General features: G+C 35.2%; 2 protein-coding genes across 2 annotated transcripts; one reads left to right on the forward strand and one right to left on the reverse strand.

Moving 5' to 3' along the window:
• Positions 1–10,452: 10,452 nt before the first annotated feature.
• LOC147404174 (gamma-secretase subunit) lies at positions 10,453–16,788 on the reverse strand. The gene is made up of 2 exons (XM_086440026.1): positions 16,460–16,788; positions 10,453–10,766 (listed from the first exon to the last, which is right to left on the reverse strand). Exons 1-2 carry the CDS (start codon positions 16,728–16,730, stop codon positions 10,606–10,608), a joined length of 432 nt encoding a protein of 143 aa, XP_086296152.1. The 5' UTR covers positions 16,731–16,788; the 3' UTR covers positions 10,453–10,605.
• A 2,837-nt stretch (positions 16,789–19,625) lies between these two features.
• On the forward strand, positions 19,626–22,684 carry NDHO (NAD(P)H:plastoquinone dehydrogenase complex subunit O). The gene is made up of 6 exons (XM_086440031.1): positions 19,626–19,923; positions 19,997–20,052; positions 21,038–21,103; positions 21,273–21,314; positions 21,574–21,633; positions 22,450–22,684. The coding sequence occupies exons 1-6, from the start codon at positions 19,704–19,706 to the stop codon at positions 22,477–22,479; spliced, it is 474 nt and encodes a 157-aa protein (XP_086296157.1). The 5' UTR covers positions 19,626–19,703; the 3' UTR covers positions 22,480–22,684.
• The last annotated feature ends 684 nt before the right edge of the window (positions 22,685–23,368 follow it).

Below are 23,368 nucleotides of genomic sequence, written 5' to 3' on the forward strand. Positions count from 1 at the left end.
GATCTTCTAATCATAGAGATCATCCTCACCAAAAATCAACCCATTCCAAAACTTCTAACCCATGTAGGACAAAAAACGTTTGTTAAAGTGTGTGGTAAAACTTAGGGTGCTGAACATTTCCCATATATATATATATATATATATATATATATATATATATATATATATGTGGGGGAAGGGGGGGAGGGAACAGTTCAGCAGCCCTAAAGTTTGCCGAACATTTTTCAAAACATGGGTTAGACGCTTTGGAATAGGTTGATTTTTGGTGAGGACGATCGCCTCATCATAGAGATCATCCTCACAAAAAAATACCTCATTCCAAAGCTTCTAACCCATGTTTTGAAAAATGTTAAGCACAATGTTTGGCAAACTTTAGGACTGTTGAACCGCTCCCAAGGATGATCTCTATGATGAGGAGATCATCCTCTCCAAAAATCAGCTCATTTTGAAATTTCTTACCCTACTTTATAAATTAAAGAATCGTGGACTGTCCAATTTTTGTAAATCACTTTTGATGGGGTTAGAAGTTTTGGAATAGGCTGATTTTTTGTGATGATGATCTCCTCATCATAGAGATCATCCTCACAAAAAATCAGTTCATTCCAAACTTCTAACCCATGTTTTGAAAAATGTTTGGCACAATGTTTGGCAAACTTTAGGGTTGTTGAACCGCTCCCCATATATATATATATATATATATAGATAAATGCGGGTTGGCATTCTCTAATGGGGACGGTTCGAGGGACGTAATTGAAAACATGTGAGAAACCTATGTTTTTTATACGTTGGATTGTGAGAAATGAACGACTGAGATGCATTCTGACGTCAAGTCCAATTTAAAATACGAGTTTTAGAATTTTTTAAAAAACTCCCTCGTTTTTATTTTATTTTATTTTAAGCTAACTCTCTCTCTCAGGACTGTATTTGCTATCATTGGATTAAAAAAAACAGGGAGAGAGATGCAAAGATCACAAAAATTAATATTGTTGTCTTAACTTCATTAGAAAATAGAAACATGTTAAACCAAGAGAGCTGCTCTTGGTTGGAAAGAAATATATATATAAGATGGCGTTATTACGACTCACATTGCGACACACCGTTTGTCTTACATGGGCAAAAATGTTAGGAATGGGCTGATTTTTTGTGAGGATGATCTCTGTGATGAGGGGATCATCCTGAAAAAAAATCAGCCCATTCCAAAACTTCTAACCCATCAAAATTGATTTACAAAAATTGGACGGTCTAAAATTTTTCAACTTGTAAACATGGGGCTAGAAGTTTCATAATGAGCTGATTTTTGGCAAGGATGATCTCCTCACCATAGAGATCATCCTCACAAAAAATCAGCCCATTCTAAACATTTTTGCCCATATAAGACAAAACGGTGTGTCGCAATGTGAGTCGTAATAGGGGTATACGGAACCCGACCCATATATATGGGTCCCGTTCAGGAACAAACATTTTGGCAAAACATTTTTCAAAACATGGGTTAGAGATTTTGGAATGGGCTGATTTTTGGTGAGGATGATCTCCTCACCGTAAAGATCATCCTCACCAAAAATCAGCCCATTCCAAAACTTCTGGCCCCAATTTACAAGTTGAAAAATCGTGGACCGTCCATTTTTGTAAATCATTTTTTATGGGGTTAGAAGTTTTGGAATGGGCTGATTTTTGGTGATGATGATCTCCTCACCGTAGAGATCATCCTCACCAAAAATCAGCCCATTCCAAAATTTCTAACCCATGTTTTGCCAAAATGTTTGTTGCTGAACATTTCCCTATATATATATATCCGAAAATGGGGGATAAAGTTCAGGTGGGTAAAGCTTCATTTTCAACTTATAAATAGAAGAGAGTTGGTGTTTTTTAACAGAGAAAGGCACAACACAGACCTCTATACTCTCTATTATGTCCGCCACAGAACAATCAAAATGAGGTGAAACTAAATTTTAAAAATTTTAAAATCAGATCCTTCATGATCTTTCAATTTTGCACCTATTGTAAATCCGAAAGGTATCGATAGAACGCTAGTTGAGCCTCAAAGTTTCGCCACCATTTTTTTCGCATCATTCTTTTTAATTAGAAGCAAACCGAAAAGGTATATGGATCACGAAAACCCAACCCTTCATGCCCTCTCTCTTTCCCTGTTTTTTTTAATCCAATGACAGCAAATACAATCCACAGAGAGAGAGAGAGAGAGAGAGTTAGCTTAAAATAAAATAAAAATGAGGGAGTTTTTTAAAAAATTCTAAAACTCGTATATTAAATTGGACTTGACGTCAGAATGCATCTCAGCCGTTCATTTCTCACAATCCAACGTATAAAAAACATGGGTTTCTCACATGTTTTCAACGACGTCCCTCGAACCGTCCCCTTCTCTAATATCATATTTTTAATAAAATATAATTAAAAATTGGGATTTTATAGTCATTTTGCAAGTAAATTCAATCTCAAAAAGTTATTGATAAAAATATAAAGCTCACAACCATCTCAAAAAAAAAAAAAAATTAAAAATTAAAAATTAAAATTGAATAAGTAAATTAAAAATAGTAAGGTCACCTAATTAATTATTCCTGTTTTTCCTTCCCTTTATTTGTGGATAGTGGGTGCACAATCAGCTCACAGCTGGTTTTATGCCAATTTCTCCATCTTAAATATTTAACCCACCGATAACAAAACAATTGGAAAACCATGACACAATAATCTCTCTCTCTCTCTCTCTCTCTCTCCATTAAAAGCTTTCATTACCAATCTAGATCGTCCAATCCTTGGGCCCGTGGTCTGATCTGATATGAATGTGTTTCACATATATGGCACATGAGATTAAATGTCTCTCTAAAAATAATGCAATTATGTAGATAAAGACATGAGTTGAGTCCATTTAGTCCATGCAATTTTTATTAAAATTCTGAATTCTAACCATTACTCAATTACAATTATTTTAAGTGTAGGTTCACCAAGAGGTGGGCTATACATTATTGGGCCCAAATCCTTTTAAAACCTAATTTCCCATTTTTTTAATTCCTCCCTAAAATAGAAATTCATGGAAAAACTCTCTTTTTAACTTCCTTCTCTATAATATCTAAAGCCATCAAAAATCTCTCTCTCTCTCTCTCTCTCTCTCTCTCTCTCTCTCTCTCTCTCTCTCTCTCTCTCTCTCTATTTTATATATATATAGGGTCACGTTCCTAAGACAAAACGGTGTGTCGCAATGTGAGTCCCAATATGAGTCTTAGGAACGCTGTTCATATATATATATATATATGGGTGGCGTTCAAGGGCCAACTTTTTAGCAAACTTTTTGGCAAAACATTTTTCAAAACATGGGTTAGAGGTTTTGGAATGGGCTGATTTTTGGTGAGGATGATCTCTACGGTGAGGAGATCATCCTCACCAAAAATCAGCCCATTCCAAAACTTCTAACCCATGTTTACAAGCTGAAAAATCGTGGACCGTCCATTTTTTGTAAACTGTTTTTGATGGGGTTAGAAGTTTTGGAATGGGCTGATTTTTGGTGATGATGATCTCCTCACCGTAGAGATCATCCTCACCAAAAATCAGCCCATTCCAAAACCTCTAACCTATGTTTTGAAAAATGTTTTGCCAAAAAGTTTGCTAAAAAGTTGGCCCTTGAACGCCCCCCCCCCCCTATATATATATATATAGGGTCACGTTCCTAAGACTCATATTGAGACTCACATTGCAACACACCGTTTTGTCTTATATGGGCAAAAATGTTTGGAATGAGCTGATTTTTTGTGAGGATGATCTCCGTGATGAGGGGATCATCCTGGCAAAAAATCATCCCATTCCAAAACTTCTAACCCCATCAAAATTGATTTACAAAAATTGGACGGTCTATAATTTTTCAACAAAAATTGGACGGTCTAGAAGTTTCATAATGAGCTGATTTTTGGCAAGGATGATCTCCTCACCATAGAGATCATCCTCACAAAAAATCAGCCCATTCCAAATATTTTTGCCCATATAAGACAAAACGGTGTGTCGCAATGTAAGTCCCAATATGAGTCTTAGGAACGCTGTTCATGGGTCCCGTTCAGCACCCTAAGTTTTACCACATACTTTAACAAACGCGTTTTGTCCTATATGGGTTAGAAGTTTCGGAATGGGCTGATTTTTGGTGAGGATGATCTCTATGGTGAGGAGATCATCCTCACCAAAAATCAGCTCATTCCAAAACTTTTAACCCCATCAAAAATGATTTACAAAAAATGGACGGTCCACGATTTTTCAACTTGTAAACATGAGGCTAAACATTTCGGAATGGGCTGATTTTTGGGGAGGATGATCTTCTAATCATAGAGATCATCCTCACCAAAAATCAGCCCATTCCAAAACTTCTAACCCATGTAAGACAAAAAACGTTTGTTAAAGTGTGTGGTAAAACTTAGGGTGCTGAACATTTCCCATATATATATACATATAGGGTCCCGTTCGCCACCCTTAGTTTTACCACACACTTTAACAAACGCGTTTTGTCTTACATGGGTTAGAAGTTTCGGAATGAGCTGATTTTTGGTGAGGATGATCTATATGGTGAGGAGATCATCCTCACCAAAAATCAGCTCATTCCAAAACTTCTAACCCCATCAAAATTGATTTACAAAAAATGGACGGTCCACGATTTTTCAACGTGTAAACATGGGGCTAAACATTTCGGAATGGGCTGATTTTTGGGGAGGATGATCTTCTAATCATAGAGATCATCCTCACCAAAAATCAGCTCATTCCAAAACTTCTAACCCATGTAGGACAAACAACGTTTGTTAAAGTGTGTGGTAAAACTTAGGGTGCTGAACATTTCCCATATATATATATATATATATATGGGTCAGGTTCAAGGGCCATGTGAGAAAACATGTAAGAAAACTTTCGTTTTTCAAAATAAGGGTTAGAGGTTTTGGATTGAGCTGATTTTTTGCAAGGATGGTCACTATGATGAGAAGATCATCCTCACAAAAAATCAGCTCAATCAGAAACCTCTAAATCCATCAAAAGTGATTTACAAATTAGTGATAAAAATTGAAAAAAAATCGACGGTCCACATTCTAAATAACTTTTAATAGGGTTAGAAGTTTCAGATTGGGCTGATTTTTTTTTTTTTTTTTGGATGATCTTCCCATCATAGAGATCATCCTCACAAAAAATCAGCTCAATCTAAAATTTCTAACCCATATTTTAAAATTTTATTTACCGCCGAAAGTTTTCTTACATGTTTTCTCACATGGCCCTTGAACCTGTATATATATATATATATATAGGGTCCCGTTCGCCACCCTTAGTTTTACCACACACTTTAACAAACGCATTTTGTCTTACATGGGTTAGAAGTTTCGGAATGAGCTGATTTTTGGTGAGGATGATCTCTATGGTGAGGAGATCATCCTCACCAAAAATCACCTCATTCCAAAACTTCTAACTCCATCAAAAATGGTTTACAAAAAATGGACGGTCCACGATTTTTCAACGTGTAAACATGGGGCTAAACATTTCGGAATGGGCTGATTTTTGGGGAGGATGATCTTCTAATCATAGAGATCATCCTCACCAAAAATCAGCTCATTCCAAAACTTCTAACCCATGTAGGACAAAAAACGTTTGTTAAAGTGTGTGGTAAAACTTAGGGTGCTGAACATTTCCCATATATATATATATATATATATATATATATATATATATATATATATATATATATATATATATATATGGATTAGGTTCAAACGACAACCATATGGACAACCATATAGACAACGCGTTTTGTCTTATATGGGCAAAAATGTTTGGAATGGGCTGATTTTTTGTGAGGATGATCTCTATGGTGAGGGGATCATCCTGGCAAAAAATCATCAAATTCCAAAACTTCTAGACCGTCCGATTTTTGTTGAAAAATTATAGACCGTCCAATTTTTGTAAATCAATTTTGATGGGGTTAGAAGTTTTGGAATTTGATGATTTTTTGCCAGGATGATTTTCTCATCACAGAGATCATCCTCACAAAAAATTAGCCCATTCCAAACATTTTTGCCCATATAAGACAAACACGTTGTCTATATGTGTGTCGCAATGTGTGTTGCAGGAACCCGACCCTATATATATATATGGGAAATGTTCAGCACCCTAAGTTTTACCACACACTTTAACAAACGTTTTTTGTCCTACATGGGTTAGAAGTTTTGGAATGAGCTGATTTTTGGTGAGGATGATCTCTATGATTAGAAGATCATCCTCCCCAAAAATCAGCCCATTCCGAAATGTTTAGCCTCATGTTTACACGTTGAAAAATCGTGGACCGTCCATTTTTTGTAAACCATTTTTGATGGAGTTAGAAGTTTTGGAATGAGCTGATTTTGGTGAGGATGATCTCCTCACCATAGAGATCATCCTCACCAAAAATCAGCCCATTCCAAAACTTCTAACCCATGTAAGACAAAACACGTTTGTTAAAGTGTGTGGTAAAACTTAGGGTGCTGAACGGGACCCTATATATATATATATATGGGTCCCGTTCGCCACCCTTAGTTTTACCACACACTTTAACAAACGCATTTTGTCTTACATGGGTTAGAAGTTTCGGAATGAGCTGATTTTTGGTGAGAATGATCTCTATGGTGAGGAGATCATCCTCACCAGAAATCAGCTCATTCCAAAACTTCTAACCCCATCAAAATTGATTTACAAAAAATGGACGGTCCACGATTTTTCAACGTGTAAACATGGGGCTAAACATTTCGGAATGGGCTGATTTTTGGGGATGATGATCTTCTAATCATAGAGATCATCCTCACCAAAAATCAACTCATTCCAAAACTTCTAACCCATGTAGGACAAAAAACGTTTGTTAAAGTGTGTGGTAAAACTTAGGGTGCTGAACATTTCCTTATATATATATATATATATGGAAATGGAAATGTTCAGCAACAAACATTTTGGCAAAACATTTTTCAAAACATGGGTTAGAGGTTTTGGAATGGGCTGATTTTTGGTGAGGATGATCTCTACGGTGAGGAGATCATCATCACCAAAAATCAGCTCATTTCAAAACTTCTAACCCCATCAAAAATGGTTTACAAAAAATCGACGGTCCACAATTTTTCAACTTGTAAACTGGGGCTAGAAGTTTTGAAATTGGCTGATTTTTGGTGAGGATGATCTCCTCACCGTAGAGATCATCCTCACCAAAAATCAGCCCATTCCAAGACCTCTAACCCATGTTTTGAAAAATGTTTTGCCAAAATGTTTGTTACTGAACGGGACCCATATATATATATATATATATATATATATATATATATATATATGGATCAGGTTCAAACGACAACCATTTCAACACACATATAGACAACGCGTTTTGTCTTATATGGGCAAAAATGGTTGGAATGGGCTGATTTTTTGTGAGGATGATCTCTGTGGTGAGGAGATCATCCTTGCCAAAAATCAGCTCATTATGAAACTTCTAGACCGTCCAATTTTTGTTGAAAAATTATAGACCGTCCAATTTTTGTAAATCAATTTTGATGGGGTTAGAAGTTTTGGAATTTAATGATTTTTTGCCAGGATGATTCTCTCATCACAGAGATCATCCTCACAAAAAATCAACCCATTCCAAACATTTTTGCCCATATAAGATAAACACGTTGTCTATATGTGTGTCGCAATGTGTGTTGCAGGAACCCGACCCTATATATATATATATAGGGTCAGGTTCAAGGGCCATATGAGAAAACATATAAGAAAACTTTCGTTTTTCAAAATAAGGGTTAGAGGTTTTGGATTGAGCTGATTTTTTGCAAGGATGGTCACTATGATGAGAAGATCATCCTCACAAAAAATCAGCTCAATCAGAAACTTCTAAATCTATCAAAAGTGATTTACAAATTAGTGATAAAAATTGGTAAAAAATCGACGATCCACATTCTAAATCACTTTTAATGGGGTTAGAAGTTTCAGATTGGGCTGAATTTTTTTTTTTTTTTGGATGATCTTCCCATCATAGAGATCATCCTCACAAAAAATCAGCTCAATCCAAAATTTCTAACCCATATTTTAAAATTTTATTTACCGTCGAAAGTTTTCTTATATGTTTTCTCATATGGCCCTTGAACCTGATCCATATATATATATATATATATATATATATATATATATATATATATATATATATATATATAAATTTCCTTGAGCATGAATAGAAAGGTTTGAAATAGCTTTCAAACAGTAAATGCAAAGCATTTCAGTTACTTGCACTAACAAACATCCCTTTTCCACTTCATCTTATTCTCATGAAAACCATAGAAAACTTATTTTACATCACCAAGAAATCCACATAAGCAACCATTCACCTCTCTCTCTCTCTCAAGCTAACCCATCCTTTCCCAACCACACCAATTTGAACATCAACAAAGACTGAAAACATCAACAAACCAATTTGACTAATCCATCAAACCCTACAATTCTTCCCACTCCTCAACGGCCACACCTTTTTTACACTCACCCATATCATATAAAACCCCATTTTTCTTCTTAAGGGTCACCATCTTATGCTTCATGTAGAACACTACAACACTAAAAAATATATATATATATTCTCATTTAATGCATTTTGTTACATGTTAGTTGCTTATGGTGTTGGCCACATTAAATATTTAAGATCTTATATAGGAAATTGGAAATCCCCACCATAAACATACCTCTTAGACTTAGAATGTTATGACGTGTAATCCAACACAATGTCATGGGAAGTGACCCATAAGGATTGGTTTCTTTGGATTTTTATTTTATTTTTTGGGTTTCTTGATATCTTAATTAATGGAAGTCACGTACACTTGGTTGATCTTTAAGAGTTTGTTTTGTGTAACTTATTTTGTTTAATCTCGTTTAGCAACAAAAATGTCCAATGGTCCATTGTATCGTAAGGGATTGAGTTACCTTAATTGAATTATTAGTGCCATAAGAAAATGACAGCTTAGCTACCCTTACGGTTTTTGGAAAAAAAAAAGTTTACATCCTTTGATTTGCATGAATTTTATATAGAATTATCATTTACAAATGGTTTTAATCATTGTTTGATATTTGATCAGATGGTGATGTGATTGGAGACGTAGGCCGCCATGGAATAGAACAACTTGACGCGCTTCAACTCTGATAAGGGTTATTGTGTGGGGGAAGGATAAGAAATTTGTTATTAATTTCCTATCATCCCATTTTATGTGAGGTGTTATGAGCGAGATTTAAAAACTCATTAGAGACCGAGATGATTCTTCTTATTCATTACGTTCTCATAGGTAATCCATCACATTGACCCATTCGATATCCAAGATGACTTGTAAGAAAAATAGTAATTTTCTAGATACAATTATATATTTATTTAAAATTACTTGAACCAATTCTAACGAAACCGAGTTTGAAAACCTTGGTCATGAAGACTTGGCATACCTCTTGACATTTTTTCACTTAATAAGTCTTTGTTACTTGTAAGGTTCACCACCAACAAGGCATGTTTGCTGGGTTAATCCATGGTCGTTTTATTTGTTTTTTTTTTTTAAATGAGAGGTTGGGATGGAAACTGCATGCTGTGACATTGCAACCATATTATTAGGAAACTCATTTCCCAGACCTTGGGCCCTGCCCGGTATGCTTGTAAATTTGCAAAGTTTTACAATGATTTTTTGAATGGTAAAATTTTGCATGCTTGCTCAAGCAAATTTGTGGGTATCTTTGAATAAATTTGAAACAATTTGTTATTAATGAAGGGCAACCTAGCACCCAACAAAAATTTACTGTAACTTGCAAAGGAGATAAAAAGCACCCAAAGCTTCCAAATTTTCTTTTACACCAACTAGAGAAATCAGACCAATACAAAATGTTGAACCCCAAACCATTGAAGTTTCAAAGAACGGTCGGATTATTTGGTAATTTTACAAAATGTCTTGAAATGTTTTTGGTCAAAACCATACCAATTTTTCTCTTGATCAAAACATTGCCTCAAAACAGAATTTTGAATCTTGAATGTTAGCTCTTTTAAGGGTCACTCGCTTTCAGACTTGTAATCAAAAGTAGGAGAGAAATCAGGGTAGGGTGTTTGGCTTTATAAGATAAAGAAGGATTTGTGTAGAATTGATTCAACTCGAGCTAAGAATAAAAGAGGAGACTGAGGATAAATTAACCATATGTTAGTTTAGGGCAGAACATCTCTCTCCTAATTCCACCTAAGTGCCCGAAAAATAGTCTACTACCTGGGATGTCAATGGGTACATGGGCATACCTAATCACATTTGGTCCAACTCTTCATTTCATACATCTCGGAGGCACATTAACCTCGTTCCACCGATCATGGCTCAGCCACATGGACACATTTTGGATTTTCAGACTACCCATTAGGTATTTAACCTTATCAAACAAAGAGAAATCAAAACAAAAGAGAGTTTTGCAAAATTTAGTTCCAATGGTGTTTTCCATGCATAATACCACCATCCCAACAATATTTCTGAGATCCTTTCGATATCAAACAATGTGATATTGAAGATAGGCTTTTACATTTGAGTATGTTGTAACTTGTGCTAGAGTTGGGAGGAGGGTGTATGGATGTTAGTTCCAACCTATAAGGCCAAGTCTGTCGGCAACATTGTACATGACAAGACGCCCCCAGACAGGACCAAATAGACGCTCTCCACCGATACTGAATGTGAGTGCCCATGAAGAAAGAAGTGCGGTGAATATCACGAATCCAATTGCTGACCCAACAACATCTGCAAAAGGGATATTTGAATTAAACATTCTCGAAAACCGAAACAAAAAAGGTTAGGTAAGAGAAACTTCGGAAATTTGAATTTGCATTCAAATAATAATAAAAATACATTTATATTTAACAAAGTTGAATTTTCCCGAAGGCAACAAAACTAAGATGACAAAAAATACGGAAGGTGATACTTCAAGCACAAATCACACTTAGGAACCATTGAAGCCAAACCTTGAAAATTATGGGTTTTGTACCTGTACCCACAACGCACCAAAGAAGAATTTTGCTTCCACACATAACCAGTTTGTCAAACTGACTAGACTCATTCCAGCAGTTTCACTTTCTATTAGGTGTGGTCGATGGTAAGCACTAATGTTCAAACTTCAATGGTAAATGACTAAGTAGGGACTCATCAATTTTGTATGTCTAATTAATCAATGTATCAATACTTAGTGCATCTACACTTCAACAAGAAAGAAGTGACAGGAACACATCCAAGTTTGGTAGATGACATTTGCACATCGTAGGATTCTCAGAGACATCTTAAAAGGCTATGTCTATCAATGAAGTGCCAACTAAGCTAAGTTGGTAAGACATGTGGAGTGTTGATCCCGCGTCCTTGGTTAATCCTCCCTTTAACCCACCTTCATCTTTCTCCATGTGGTATACTGGGGGACCATAGTGACACAGTTGGGGTTCGGGAATAATTCAACAAGAGAGAGCTTCGGAAAAAGTCGGCAAAAGTCAGTAAATAGAGAAAACATAGGATAAATTAAAATGTAAAAAAATAATTGTTTTAAATATAAAAAATATATATTTTATATATTAAATGAAAAAATAATACTTAAAAAATCCTAAAAATAAAAATAACCTATGATTTTTTTTAAATCATCAATTAAAAACTTTGAGCTTTAAAAAAAAAAAAAATTGCGATTTAATTGACAACTATTAAAATGGTGAATTTAATTGCGATCTACTCAACAAATCGCAAAGTTTTGTCACTATGCTGGGGACTAGAGAGTCTTAGAACTCCTACAACATCTAGTGAGATTAGCAAACATGTGAGCCAGATAAAACCCAAGAATAAATTATGTAGTCCAGTCTGGCATATAGAACATATGATTACAAGTGGTAGTGATATCAAGGCCTAAATGTTATGCCAACGATACAGATTTATTTTACGACTCCCTAAAATCATGGTATTAAACTGCAATTTCTCCCTAAACTCGGCTTGTTTAAAATTTGGAATTAATTCAAGGAAGTTTAGATCAATAGGTGGAAGTTTTACAAAACTCTGCCGATTTAGAGAAGTTTGACAATATGTCATCTAAATCTTGTGAAAGCCCACTGATATTACAGGAAATGAAAGAACATGCATGATGGCAACAGTTTATTTTTGCAGGCAAGCAGGTGTTGAGTCCAGATATGTAGTGTTACTAGTCAGTAGTCACAAACTTTACAAACTTACCATGTTGGCACCTTTAGCATGATGACAGAAGTCATGATCATATAAAAAACAGACGAACATTTAAACAGCATAAGCAAAATGAATGGTACTACACAAATATTGAAGCAAAAATGAGGCTTATGGCATTCTTGTACAGGTGATGCTCCATTCTCCTGAAATTGAGATGGAGAGATTGAGGAGGATATTGTTCATAGAATTAGAGCTGAATCGTTAAAGTGGAGGTGTGCTTATGTAATGCTATGTGATCAATGCATCCCAATCACATTAAAAGGAATATTTTATAAGACCATCTTTACTTTATGGAGCTGAACATTGGATGATCAAGAAGCAATGTGCTAAGAGATAAAGCCTATCAGAGATGAGGTTGTTGAGATGGATGTGTAGATAGACTAAGAAAGAAAATTTTTAAAATGAACAAATTAATGAAAATGTACAAGTAGCCCTAATGGGCGATAAACTAAGAGAAAGTCAATTGAGATAGTTTGGTAACCTGCAACAAAGGGCGATTAGAGCCTCAATAGAAGAAACGTGCAAGTCGAAAGTACTACAAAAGCAAGAGGAAAACACAAAAGAATGTGGATTGATGTGATGAAAGAGGATGTAACACACTTGCAATAATGTAAAAAATTGGATGGAAGAATAGGAATCATTCAGTTGATCCCAAATTGTTGGAGAACACTTTGATGAAAATGATGACTTCTAGACAACAAGAAATTGTTTGTAAACCTTCTACCTAAAGTTGATCCTAGGTTGCTTTGTAATGCCTACCCTTTGGCAACATTATGAGATCCTCTCTTTCTTGCTATACTTTTGGCCTTGTTCACCATAATAGAAAAAATGTCTTGTAAGGATACAACCACGTAGACTTACATTACTTCATGCACACGCGGAGAGGAGGGGGGGTGGTGTTAGCCATTTTTTTTCTTGATACATGGGTAACCAAACTTAGTTTGATGTTGGTTTCTTTGTATTTTGGCTTTCTCAATAGAGTTTTATATTCATCAAAAAAAGGAAAAGAACAGATAGGAAATTACAGTGTTTAAAGTAGAGCTCTCTGATTTGCGGGAATAATTCATTAAGAGCACTCTTGCAAGACTTCTCAAGTATCGCATGTCAATCTTTAAAATGCCTCTCATGAAACAAGGAAGTTGGAGTTCAAAAATCCTTGTCATAGAATGGCAGAGGCTCTGAGAAGCTTTTCCACATAGTTAAATGAAATTTTGAGTGCAAACCTTAGAGGTCCAAGGGGATAGAATTGAGAAGATTGAGGAAGGTCAACAGAGTCTTGCTAGGGTTTGATCACTTTAGTAAAGAAAAAAATGCTTTGAGGAGAAGAATTATCATCCATAAATATTGGGTGCTTCGAAGGGGCTGGGATAGTAAGAAAGTATCTTCATACTATGGAGTTGTTTATGGTAACGGATTATGAAGGAGCATAATGATTTTCTTGGAAGAATAGCATTTAAGGAGAGGTAGTGAGATGAAGTGCCAACTTAGCTAAGTGGTAAGGTGCGTGGAGTGTTGTTCCCATGTCCTAGGTTCAAACCCCCTTGAATCCCAACTTCATTTGCTAACCACTAACCCTATACCTATCAACAACAAAAAAATGAGGGGTAGTGAGAGGATGAAATTTAGGGAGAAAAATTGATGCAGCATGGGAAAGTTATGTGAGGTGTGTCCTTGTCCACCTCTAAGGGGCCTATGGTGAATGCATGTTTTAATAGAAGAAATGATGAGATTGTATGGTGCCTTGAATTCTATGGAAATTTATTAGACAGAAAGATTGAACAATGTTTGGAGCTTCTGAAACGATTGGAGGAGGTTCATATTCATTTTTATTTGGTCTGCTAACTTCTAGCAATTGGATTGGTGTGGTTAGTATTTGAAGAGTGTTGGTGCCTCGTAGAGTGCAAGCCTCTGTTTATACCCTTTGTCTAGGAAAAGATTTCAACTCTTGATCGCATCAATTGTTGTTGGATTACAATCCCGGATAGACTCATTATTTCCAAGTAGCAAGAGGAAAGTGTGAACAACCTATTCATTCACCGTAAATTATTATGGAAGGTGTGGATCTTCCTTTTAGTATTTATTTGTGGCAGTAAGGCTTTTCCTAAGAATATGATTCATTGTTTTCAGCTCATGGTCATGTGAGTTCCTTGTGCAATGATCAGTGGTTATGGAGGGTGGTACATTACACCCTATGGGATATTCGGAACAAGTGTAACTAAGGATTTTCGAAGATAAATTTTTGGGATGCTGGAGAAATGTGCAAATCCATTAGGGATCAGATTATGAACTGGGCGTCTATTGGAGATAAAGATGGGAGAGTTTCTGGACTGTTGGAAATCACTGGTTCCGGATTGAAGCCCATCAAAACAACCAGAAGTCCATCTAAAGCCAAAAAATCAAAGAGTTGACTTGAAAAGGTAGTGAGCAAAGTCCAAATTCGATAAAACCCTGTCAAGGGATTTGATTGGCTACCAAGGGCCATGTCAGACACTAGCCTTGAGAAAATTAATAATTATGTTTGACCGATTTTCAAGGTCAGTCACCCCTAAATAGAGAACTAACACATTTCTTTGCAAATTTTACATAAGTTTGCTGATGAAACCTTTATTCGAGTCATGCATTTTTGTTTCCCTTGATGCACAGGTCAGTCATGCATTGATATCAACCTAAAGTACCTAACCTACATGCATTATTCCTTGTTATGAGTATCCACCATCAATCCATTTAACCAACTTGTATGTATTTTCTCTTCCTTGTTGTAAAGGGTTCTTTATTTTTTTTCTTTTTAAATAAATAAATAAACTACCTAAAAAAGAAGGAACCAAAAATCCTTGAGGGGGTGGGTAGGGTGGGGGGACTAATCCACATCAAGTTCAATAGTTTAAAAGTGCTTCTTCTATTTTTGTTTTTATTTTGACAAATCAAATAAATCTCTGGTGTGGTAAATATCTACTTGAAATGTAATTTCCAAATCTATATTCTATTTCCTCAAAAGAGAACTTTCCTGTCCAAAATTTTATAATTCGTCCTGAAAGAGAAATTACTTGGGATTTCAGATTCAATAGAAGCTTTAATGAGTGGAAATTGGAGTCAATTACTAGCTTATTAGCTGCATGTCTGCCACTGAATCATCGCCAAATTTTCAGTATCAGCTATTTGGGGCACAAAGTTCCATCCAAGTTGACCTTTTTATTGCTTAGGGAATTATTTTATTTAACTTTTGTTCACTTCGTAAAGTCAATGGAAAATCAGTCAACCACCTCTCAATTCATTGTCCTTTTCCTCGAGATATTTGGCTTCATTTCATTTCGCACTTCCAAATTCCTCGATCCATTCTATCTCCTTTTCAAAAGTGGCAAAACTTGGAACTCTACTTCCAAAGAGTGGATAAAATGGGGCATTAATTCCCTTTGTTATTTGTTGGGACATATGGAAGGAGCGCAAAAGCCAAGTTTCTATAGGGAGGTGCTCGGCATACAAAAGAGGTCATTATCAGTATTTTCTTAGAAGAAAATCAGCATACAACATGTTTTTTTGAAGAAAATCCTTTGAGAAAGTTAATGGCATATTTTTTGAGGATTTTCTTTGAATAAAGTGAGAACTTATGTGCAAGGAGAGTGTGCAAGGCTGTGGCTACTTGTAGTCTTCATTGTTTGTGTGTAAGGAGGTCTCCTCAACCTCCTTTGTTTTATTTTCCTGATAAATTTTAGACCTAACCTATTAAAAAAGAAAACAATTTGAGTATGGAGTCTTTTGTCAAGTAGATTGATCTACAAAAAAAAATATCAAAACAAGATCCAAAACAAAGGGTTATTCTCAATTTAAAATGCATCCAATGACCGAAATGGTGTTAGATTTTGAGAGATTGCCTCACTATAAGAAGGTCTAAATGCATTTTAAAAACAGCAAGAAAGGAACCCCACATCAAATTCAACAATTTTAACCCATTTTTCCCATTTCTTTGCAAAATAACACAATATGTAAAATTGAATCTCTAATCAATTCAATCTACAAGAAACCCAGAGTCCAAAACAGCAAATAAGCATCCCCAGAGACTCAACAACTCATCTAAATTATCTAAAACAATCAAAACCAAGTGCAATAAAAGTACAAAATAGAGACCGAAACAGAGAAACCCACAACTCAAAACTTCAAAATTTCGAAATGGGTTATCTTCGATTCCTTGAAAACTTTACCAAAATCAAGAATTGGGATCGATGACTTACAGCGGCGAAGGCGAGAGAATGAAGAGGGATGGCGAAGAACGGGCCAGAAATATAAGCAATTAACAGCCCAAAGCCAAGGAAGTAAGAAAAATCCGAACTTGAAGAATTTTCGAGCATAGTTGATCGAGTCTTCTTCGGTGAGGCCAAGAGAACCGTCTACAGTGGGCCAGAGAGGTTCAGGGTTGTTGGTGGAGCGCAGGATAAGCCCTGCTGATTCACCCAAATTCCTTCTCTCTCCTTCTCCTCCTGGTGCGCTCTGCACCCTCGCCATTACTCCTTTCTCTCTCTTTGATTAGTAGTCTTGCTTTTGTTTCAGTCTCGGGGGATGGAAAAGAGAGAGAATCTCTCATATGAATTGGAATGCTCTTAGACAAAGTTGGTGTGGCAATAGAATCTCTCAAAAGAAAGCACAATTCTTATTTACATTTTTCTCCTCTAAAGTTTAGATAAATTTAGACGCACCCAAGTTTATGAACTACTTATGTATTCTCCCCCTTGACCCTGTCCCTCCTTTCATGTATTTTAATAAAACGACCTAAATGCCCTCATCTTCAATGACTTGTCAAAGGAAAATGAATTTTTCGTTAATTTCATTTTACCATTAAAACTACATAGTAGATTTTCACCTTGGGTGAAAATGCGTTTCCCACCCTACCCCCAAAATATAAGTGGTTTTTCCACCCCTAGAGCTAAAGAACAATTCTCTTTTTGCCATTTTCTTGGGTGTAATTGGATGATAAAATTAATTTTCCCATAATCATTTTTTCCTCGAAGAGTTCATATATTCTTGTAAATGGATTCAGTGCAATCATACAAATACGTAAGGATATGTTATTCCATATGAAAATATAACATTGATTATTCAAGTCATTGAGATAAATAATTCAAATCGTTGATCTCCATAATTTGAATCGTTAATTAATGTTGAAATGATGAAATAGATGATTATTAAAAGGTTGATCTCACCAATTTGAATATTGATCTCGATGATTTTTATTCAAATGTCGGGATGGATAATTTACAATTTCTAAAAGGACAATCTCGACAATTAGAATCTCTCTTACCGAATTCATTGACAACATATCAGTAACAATTGTCAAGTGGATTTCTTTTATCTCGATTACTTGTTATCAATTGAGGTGAACTCTGAGAAGGGAAGGGCAATGAGTGTCGATATAGAGAGAAATTATGTTTAGTAGGTGGTTAGAACATACCAAGATTACTCAAATGAGTCATCCCGTGCTTTGGGCTAATTGATGAGATAGTTAGTATGATATGATGCATCCCGTTGGCACATTTGTCAAGGATACATATCTTGAGGATAATTTTGACCATTGGATTTCATAAGTCATGAGAATCTAAACCAAAATATTAATGTTGGAGTGACCCTAATGAGAGACACACTAAGGACATCTTGACGTGGTGATGTGTGCATGTCTATAGATGCATTTTCTATGAAATACAATTAAAATGCATCTACAGATATGTGCGAGCCACCACATCATGGTGTCCCTCGTTGAGGTCACTCCAACATGACTCAAACCATTATTATTACTTAGGACCCTGTAGAGCATGGACCAAACCCCTCATGTGGACTCGCAGAAGGTCCTCAACCCTATAGATTTTATGGTCTAGAGTGATTTTGAATTTCCGAAAAAGAAAAAAAAAATTCCTTCTTCATGGTAGATCTAGACTTTTAGAATTGACAGTCACTAAAATCTAAATTTAAAAATTAAATACAGTTGAGAAAAATTGTTTATTTTTCTTTGTTGGGTGTTCGTAAAATTTTATACTTTACATTCATATAAAACTTGCTCATCTTTCAGTTGTCACGCAAGGTTTGGTTCACATAGATAGGTGGTCCTTCAGTCCACGTAAACCTTATTTCATAATATAATTTTATAAAAGTAAAAATAAAAAAAATTATTGATTTTAGTTGCTAAATTCAATTTAGAGGTCCAACTTCTTGATTTGGTCTAGGACTATCGAAATCAAACGAACCTAAGTCAATTCTACTAAACAAGAACCATAACCGAATTGAATTGTCCAAAGATTCGAACCAATCCAAACCAAGTTGAGGTCAATTTTATTTGATTTTATATGTTATCAATATCCTAGAAACTTGCTTGGAAGCAATATATATTTTAATAAATAAATATAAAATATTTCACACAATAAGTCATTAATATATGTCTTAAATCCTAAGTAGTAGTTACTAGGGGTGCAATTTGGTTCGGTTCAAATTAATAACTGATGGTTTTGATTTGGTTTGGTTTGGAATAAGTTGCGGTTAGGTTTTGGACTAAGAAAATGGAGAATCGATCAATTTGATTCGATTCTTGGTTCAAAGCTTGTATAAAACCAAACCAAATCAAGAACCGAACTCATAATGACTTATTACATTTTTAATGATTATTTAACACGTAGACTAATGACTTTTATGAATAAATGAATGACATTTTTTTATGGATCAATTAATGATTTATCTTATAAATTTTATATTTATTATTATTTTATTTTCATTAAAAATATGTTGTTTCCAAGCAGAATTATAGGATATTGGCAACCTATGGAATTGAACCGAACCAAATCGACCTTAAATTGATTTTGTTTGATTTGGGTTTATGGGTATTTTGGGTCAGATCGATTTCAAATTTTGCCACAAACTGAATCAACCCAAATCAAGTTACACCCCTAATAGACACAATAATAAAAGTAAAAAAATCAACCATCCTCTACCCTCATTCATGAACAAATCCATAATAAATTAATGTATATTTATTTATGTATCTTATAAGGGTTCGGTGCTTAGTTTGATTTGGTTCTATATAAGTCTTGAATTGAAAATCGAACCCAATTAATCAGTTCTACATTTTCTTAAAAGCCGTGCTGGAGTAACCTCATATCACACATCCGACGTGAAATTGTATAGGAACCATAGATGCTAAGGTACAATGTTGAGGTCCTTTGAGCATTTTTTTTTTTCAAATCTCAATTTGTTTCAAAACTGAACCAAATCAACTCAAAGCTACAGATCTCGGTTTGAACCGGACCGTTGGAACTCTAGTTCAAATCATCTTTGACGCGGACGAGTCAACTCGTTCCAGATACCGGTTTTGAAGGTCGCCTTTGCCACTCAGGAACTATACTTGGTCCACGTGGCGGGTAATGGAGAGGTGCAGAGCCAAAATCATCTACAAGCAATGGCAGACACTAAAGCAAAGATCGTCTTCTCTCATTGGACATGGCCATGGCCTTCTCTGCAACTCTTTCTCACACTTCCTTCTCTCTCCCTTTTCAATTCCCACAAACCCTAAATAGACATCCTCTTCGAATGCCTTCGATTAGAGCATCAAATGCTACCGAACCAGAGAAGGAGAAGCTCTCTAAGACTGCAACTGAAGATTCCTCCGCGACTACCCAATCTCCGCCTGTAAAGAGACCCCAAAAGCCTGTGTATTCGTGTAAGCTCTGCATCTCTATCTTTCTCTCTGTCAATATATGGTCGAGATTTGAACCCAAATTTCTCAATTGCAGTGAAGAAAGGTCAGATTGTGAGGGTAGAAAAGGAGAAGTATCTTAACAGCATCAATGTGAGTACTATTGCATTTGCTCCCCCAATTTACTCAAATTTCAGTTGTTTTTGTTTCAACCAATTTGACAAAATCAAAGAAGGAATTTTATTTATTTATAAAAAAAATAAATAAATAAAAAATTGATGTATTAGATGTTTAACCAATAACGATTGGTCAAATAGTGGGAAAACTGCAGAAAAGATAACAAAATTTGGATACTTTAGGTAAAAGCATCAATGGGTCAATCTCAAATACAATTACATCTGATAAAAAAAAGTTATCTTTTTTATCTGACTTGTTTTGTATTTGAATTTTTCTTTTTCAAATTGAATAAGTATCTATGCTTTTTTATGAGTTTTGTTTGCAATTTTCAATTCTACAGACACTTCAATTTTTTGTTCAAGAGTCTAAGGATGCTTTGGATAAAAGTCATATAATCATCATTTTTTTGTTTTTTGATGAAGTAAAGTTTACACATCTTAATCTACCGTGCCATTTATGATAGATTCAATCGTTTTAGTATCCTATAATTACATTCGATTTGAAAATAATCTTTCACTGAAAATATCTCATTCTTGGTGAGTACTAATTGATCTGACTTGAAAACCAATTAAAACCCATCTTTCTTATAACCGTTCTTGGCTTAGACCCATAGCTCAATTGGCTGATATGTTGAAATGAAACTTGGGGTTGTTACAAGGGTTAAGCGAGATCCTTATTGTTACAAGGGTTGTCATCTCAGATCTTTCTGAATTGATATCTATCACAAAGGGCACCAACTTACTGCATACGTTGCATTTCCCATTAATCTTCTTCGAAGTAGCTTTTTTTTTTTTCTCAAGTATCTCAAATTTCTTTTGTGTGACAAATAAACATATATAATGTGAACTTTGTTCCTTTTGTCTTTCTTTCTTTCTTACTTTTTAACATGTAAAGAATTTGGATCTATTGCAGCAACCGTAATAGGACAAATAACTACTAATATGTATGTTTTTAATTGCAGTATTTATCTGTCGGTCATCCAATTTATTACAAAGGCTTGGACTACATTTATGAAGACCGTGGTGAGGTAACATTGTAACTTTTGAAGCAAGACTTATTAAATGCCTAGGGCATTTCCTATTACTGTTTAACACTGTCACTTATTTAAATTAAGGCACTCTCGTTGGTAGTATTTTTCATTCTCCATTGTTATGTGCTATCTGCTTTCTTCTAAGTTGTTTGAGTGATACCACTAGGTCTTGGACGTACGCATTTTTGAGACGGGGGAGTATGCACTTGTAAGTTAGTTGTTTTTCCAATGTCTACTCTTCTGCTTTTATTTTTTGCTTGTTTGCGTGGTTGTTAATTAGTTTAATTCTTATGTTGTGCTTGTGAAACTTGAGTAATAAAAGGCTTGTATTGTTATGCAATGAATTAGCCTATCAATTCTCCTTAGTGTTATAAATTGAAATTGCACTAAACATTTTTCAATGTGATGTTGGGCTAATGTTCTAGTTACATTTGGGTTCACCTGACTTGCCAATACGTGGTTTACAGATTGCTTGGGTTGGGATCCCAACTGCACCAGCTTGGCTTCCTACAGACATGCTTATCAAGGTTCTTTCACACCATCACTACCATCACTGTCATCCTTATATTAAGTATTAGAGATAAAATATCATTGTCCAAACACATATTAGACTGCCTTAACATTTTAAAAAAACAAAACACACTTTGGTGCGTACTTTTGGAGTTATGATGTGAACCTTTTAAATAAAAAAAATAGTAAACACATTTTTTTGTGAGAGGTTATAAATACACTTGAATTAACAGAAGAGATGACTTCAACAAAACTGGATGGAGGGACAGGACTTGCTAAGCCAAACTCCAGATTTTTGGGATAAGGCTTTGTGAGAGAAGGATTATATGATCTGTATGGGTCATGCAAAAATGGCATGAATTCTGGAACCTTCAGCAGACTATTGTGGCCCTAACATTAATGAGGAAAGCCCTAACTACAAGGGTAGTTTCGTCAATTTGCTAGAAATAGGAGAAAGAATAGATGTTTGGAGGTTCCCAAGATCCTTCAGAGATCCTCTTCTCCTAGTTACAGTGGACTAACTGAAATATTCTTCATTAGATAATTCGTGGATGATGTTTCTTCCTCGGACAGTGGAGAGAAGTATTCCTGCCCTTGCCCACGTGAACCATGTTCTTGAAACTGTTGTGAAGATCATCATCATCATCAAAATGCCTTAACCAAAATTTTGGGTCATCTCAACGATTAACAACAATAACAAAGCCTTATCCCAAAGATTTGGGGTCGGTGAAATGACTGTTGTTCCTTCATACTACTCTATCCAAAGCTAAGTCTTCTGTTGTTGCATGCTTCATTTTACTGTAGTGATAATGTCTCATGTACCTCATATGCAGTCGGATAGGCTCAACTACGAGAGACTCTAAAATGTAGGCTCTGAAGGCCTAATACATGCACATGTTGGCGGATGCCCTTGTACTCTATGAAGAAGGTTCTTCCCGAGGGTTGCTGATTTCTTTTGTCACACTTGCCATCCCTACTGTATGCATATCAAATGTTGTATTATCGTTAATGTATTGCACATTTCATGTTCAGTTAGTAAGTTCAACAAAGTTAAAACCTTTTCAAGAATTTGAATGATTATTCTTCTCAATTAGGTATAGGGATTTATGTGGTTCTAGATAGAATGAAATGCAGGAACAAGGTTTGTTTAGTTGATCTCAAATCCTTGCTTAAGGTTTTGGGGACTGAATGATAGAGAGACCCCAAAGCATTGCATTGAGAGAGATTTTAAAATGTGTATTTAGGGGCTATTGATGTGGATATGAATTCATTTTCAAAATAACATAAGACATGGCTGCAAATACAATTAAATGAAAAAAAAAACACGATTCGTTTAATTGATCCCAAACCTTTGAGATAAGGCTTCGATGATCATCATAATCAAATTGTTTGGATGCAAATCAAATTTCTAGAAGGTAGAAAGACATCATAAAAGTCTCATTAAGGTCCTCAATCAAAAACGATTCTATTTTATCCTATGGCCAATGCTATATTCTTGACTCTGGAGAACAGAATCTAGTCTTGTCGTAATCCAAATGCCACTTTTGCAAGGATGGCCTTCTTTTATCACACAATCGAAGGATTTAAGGGTGGGTTTTTTTTTTCAAAAAATTTTCTGGACTCCCATTGGAATTTTTGTGTGAGAGAAGGGTATTTTTGTAGTGGATCGTGAAAACGTTATAAAACAAATTGAAAACAACACGAACTTAACGGGTTTGTACTATATAACCCATTTTTAAATGGGTCGTGTTT

The sequence above is a fragment of the Akebia trifoliata genome, chromosome 4, assembly GCF_017979445.1.
Source record: "Akebia trifoliata isolate Shusen 1 chromosome 4, ASM1797944v1, whole genome shotgun sequence".
NCBI classification, from domain to species: Eukaryota; Viridiplantae; Streptophyta; class Magnoliopsida; order Ranunculales; family Lardizabalaceae; genus Akebia; species Akebia trifoliata.

What these genes read in the sequence shown, in the direction of transcription:
- LOC147404174 (XM_086440026.1), bottom strand. Translation starts at nt 16,730, where the DNA reads ATGGCGAGGGTGCAGAGCGCACCAGGAGGAGAAGGAGAGAGAAGGAAT. An exon ending in ATTCTCTCGCCTTCGCCGCT is followed by an intron (nt 10,767 to 16,459) that starts GTAAGTCATCGA and finishes TCCCTTTTGCAG; the next exon opens with ATGTTGTTGGGTCAGCAATT.
- NDHO (XM_086440031.1), top strand. Translation starts at nt 19,704, where the DNA reads ATGGCCATGGCCTTCTCTGCAACTCTTTCTCACACTTCCTTCTCTCTC. An exon ending in AGTATCTTAACAGCATCAAT is followed by an intron (nt 20,053 to 21,037) that starts GTGAGTACTATT and finishes TTTTAATTGCAG; the next exon opens with TATTTATCTGTCGGTCATCC. An exon ending in AGACGGGGGAGTATGCACTT is followed by an intron (nt 21,315 to 21,573) that starts GTAAGTTAGTTG and finishes CGTGGTTTACAG; the next exon opens with ATTGCTTGGGTTGGGATCCC.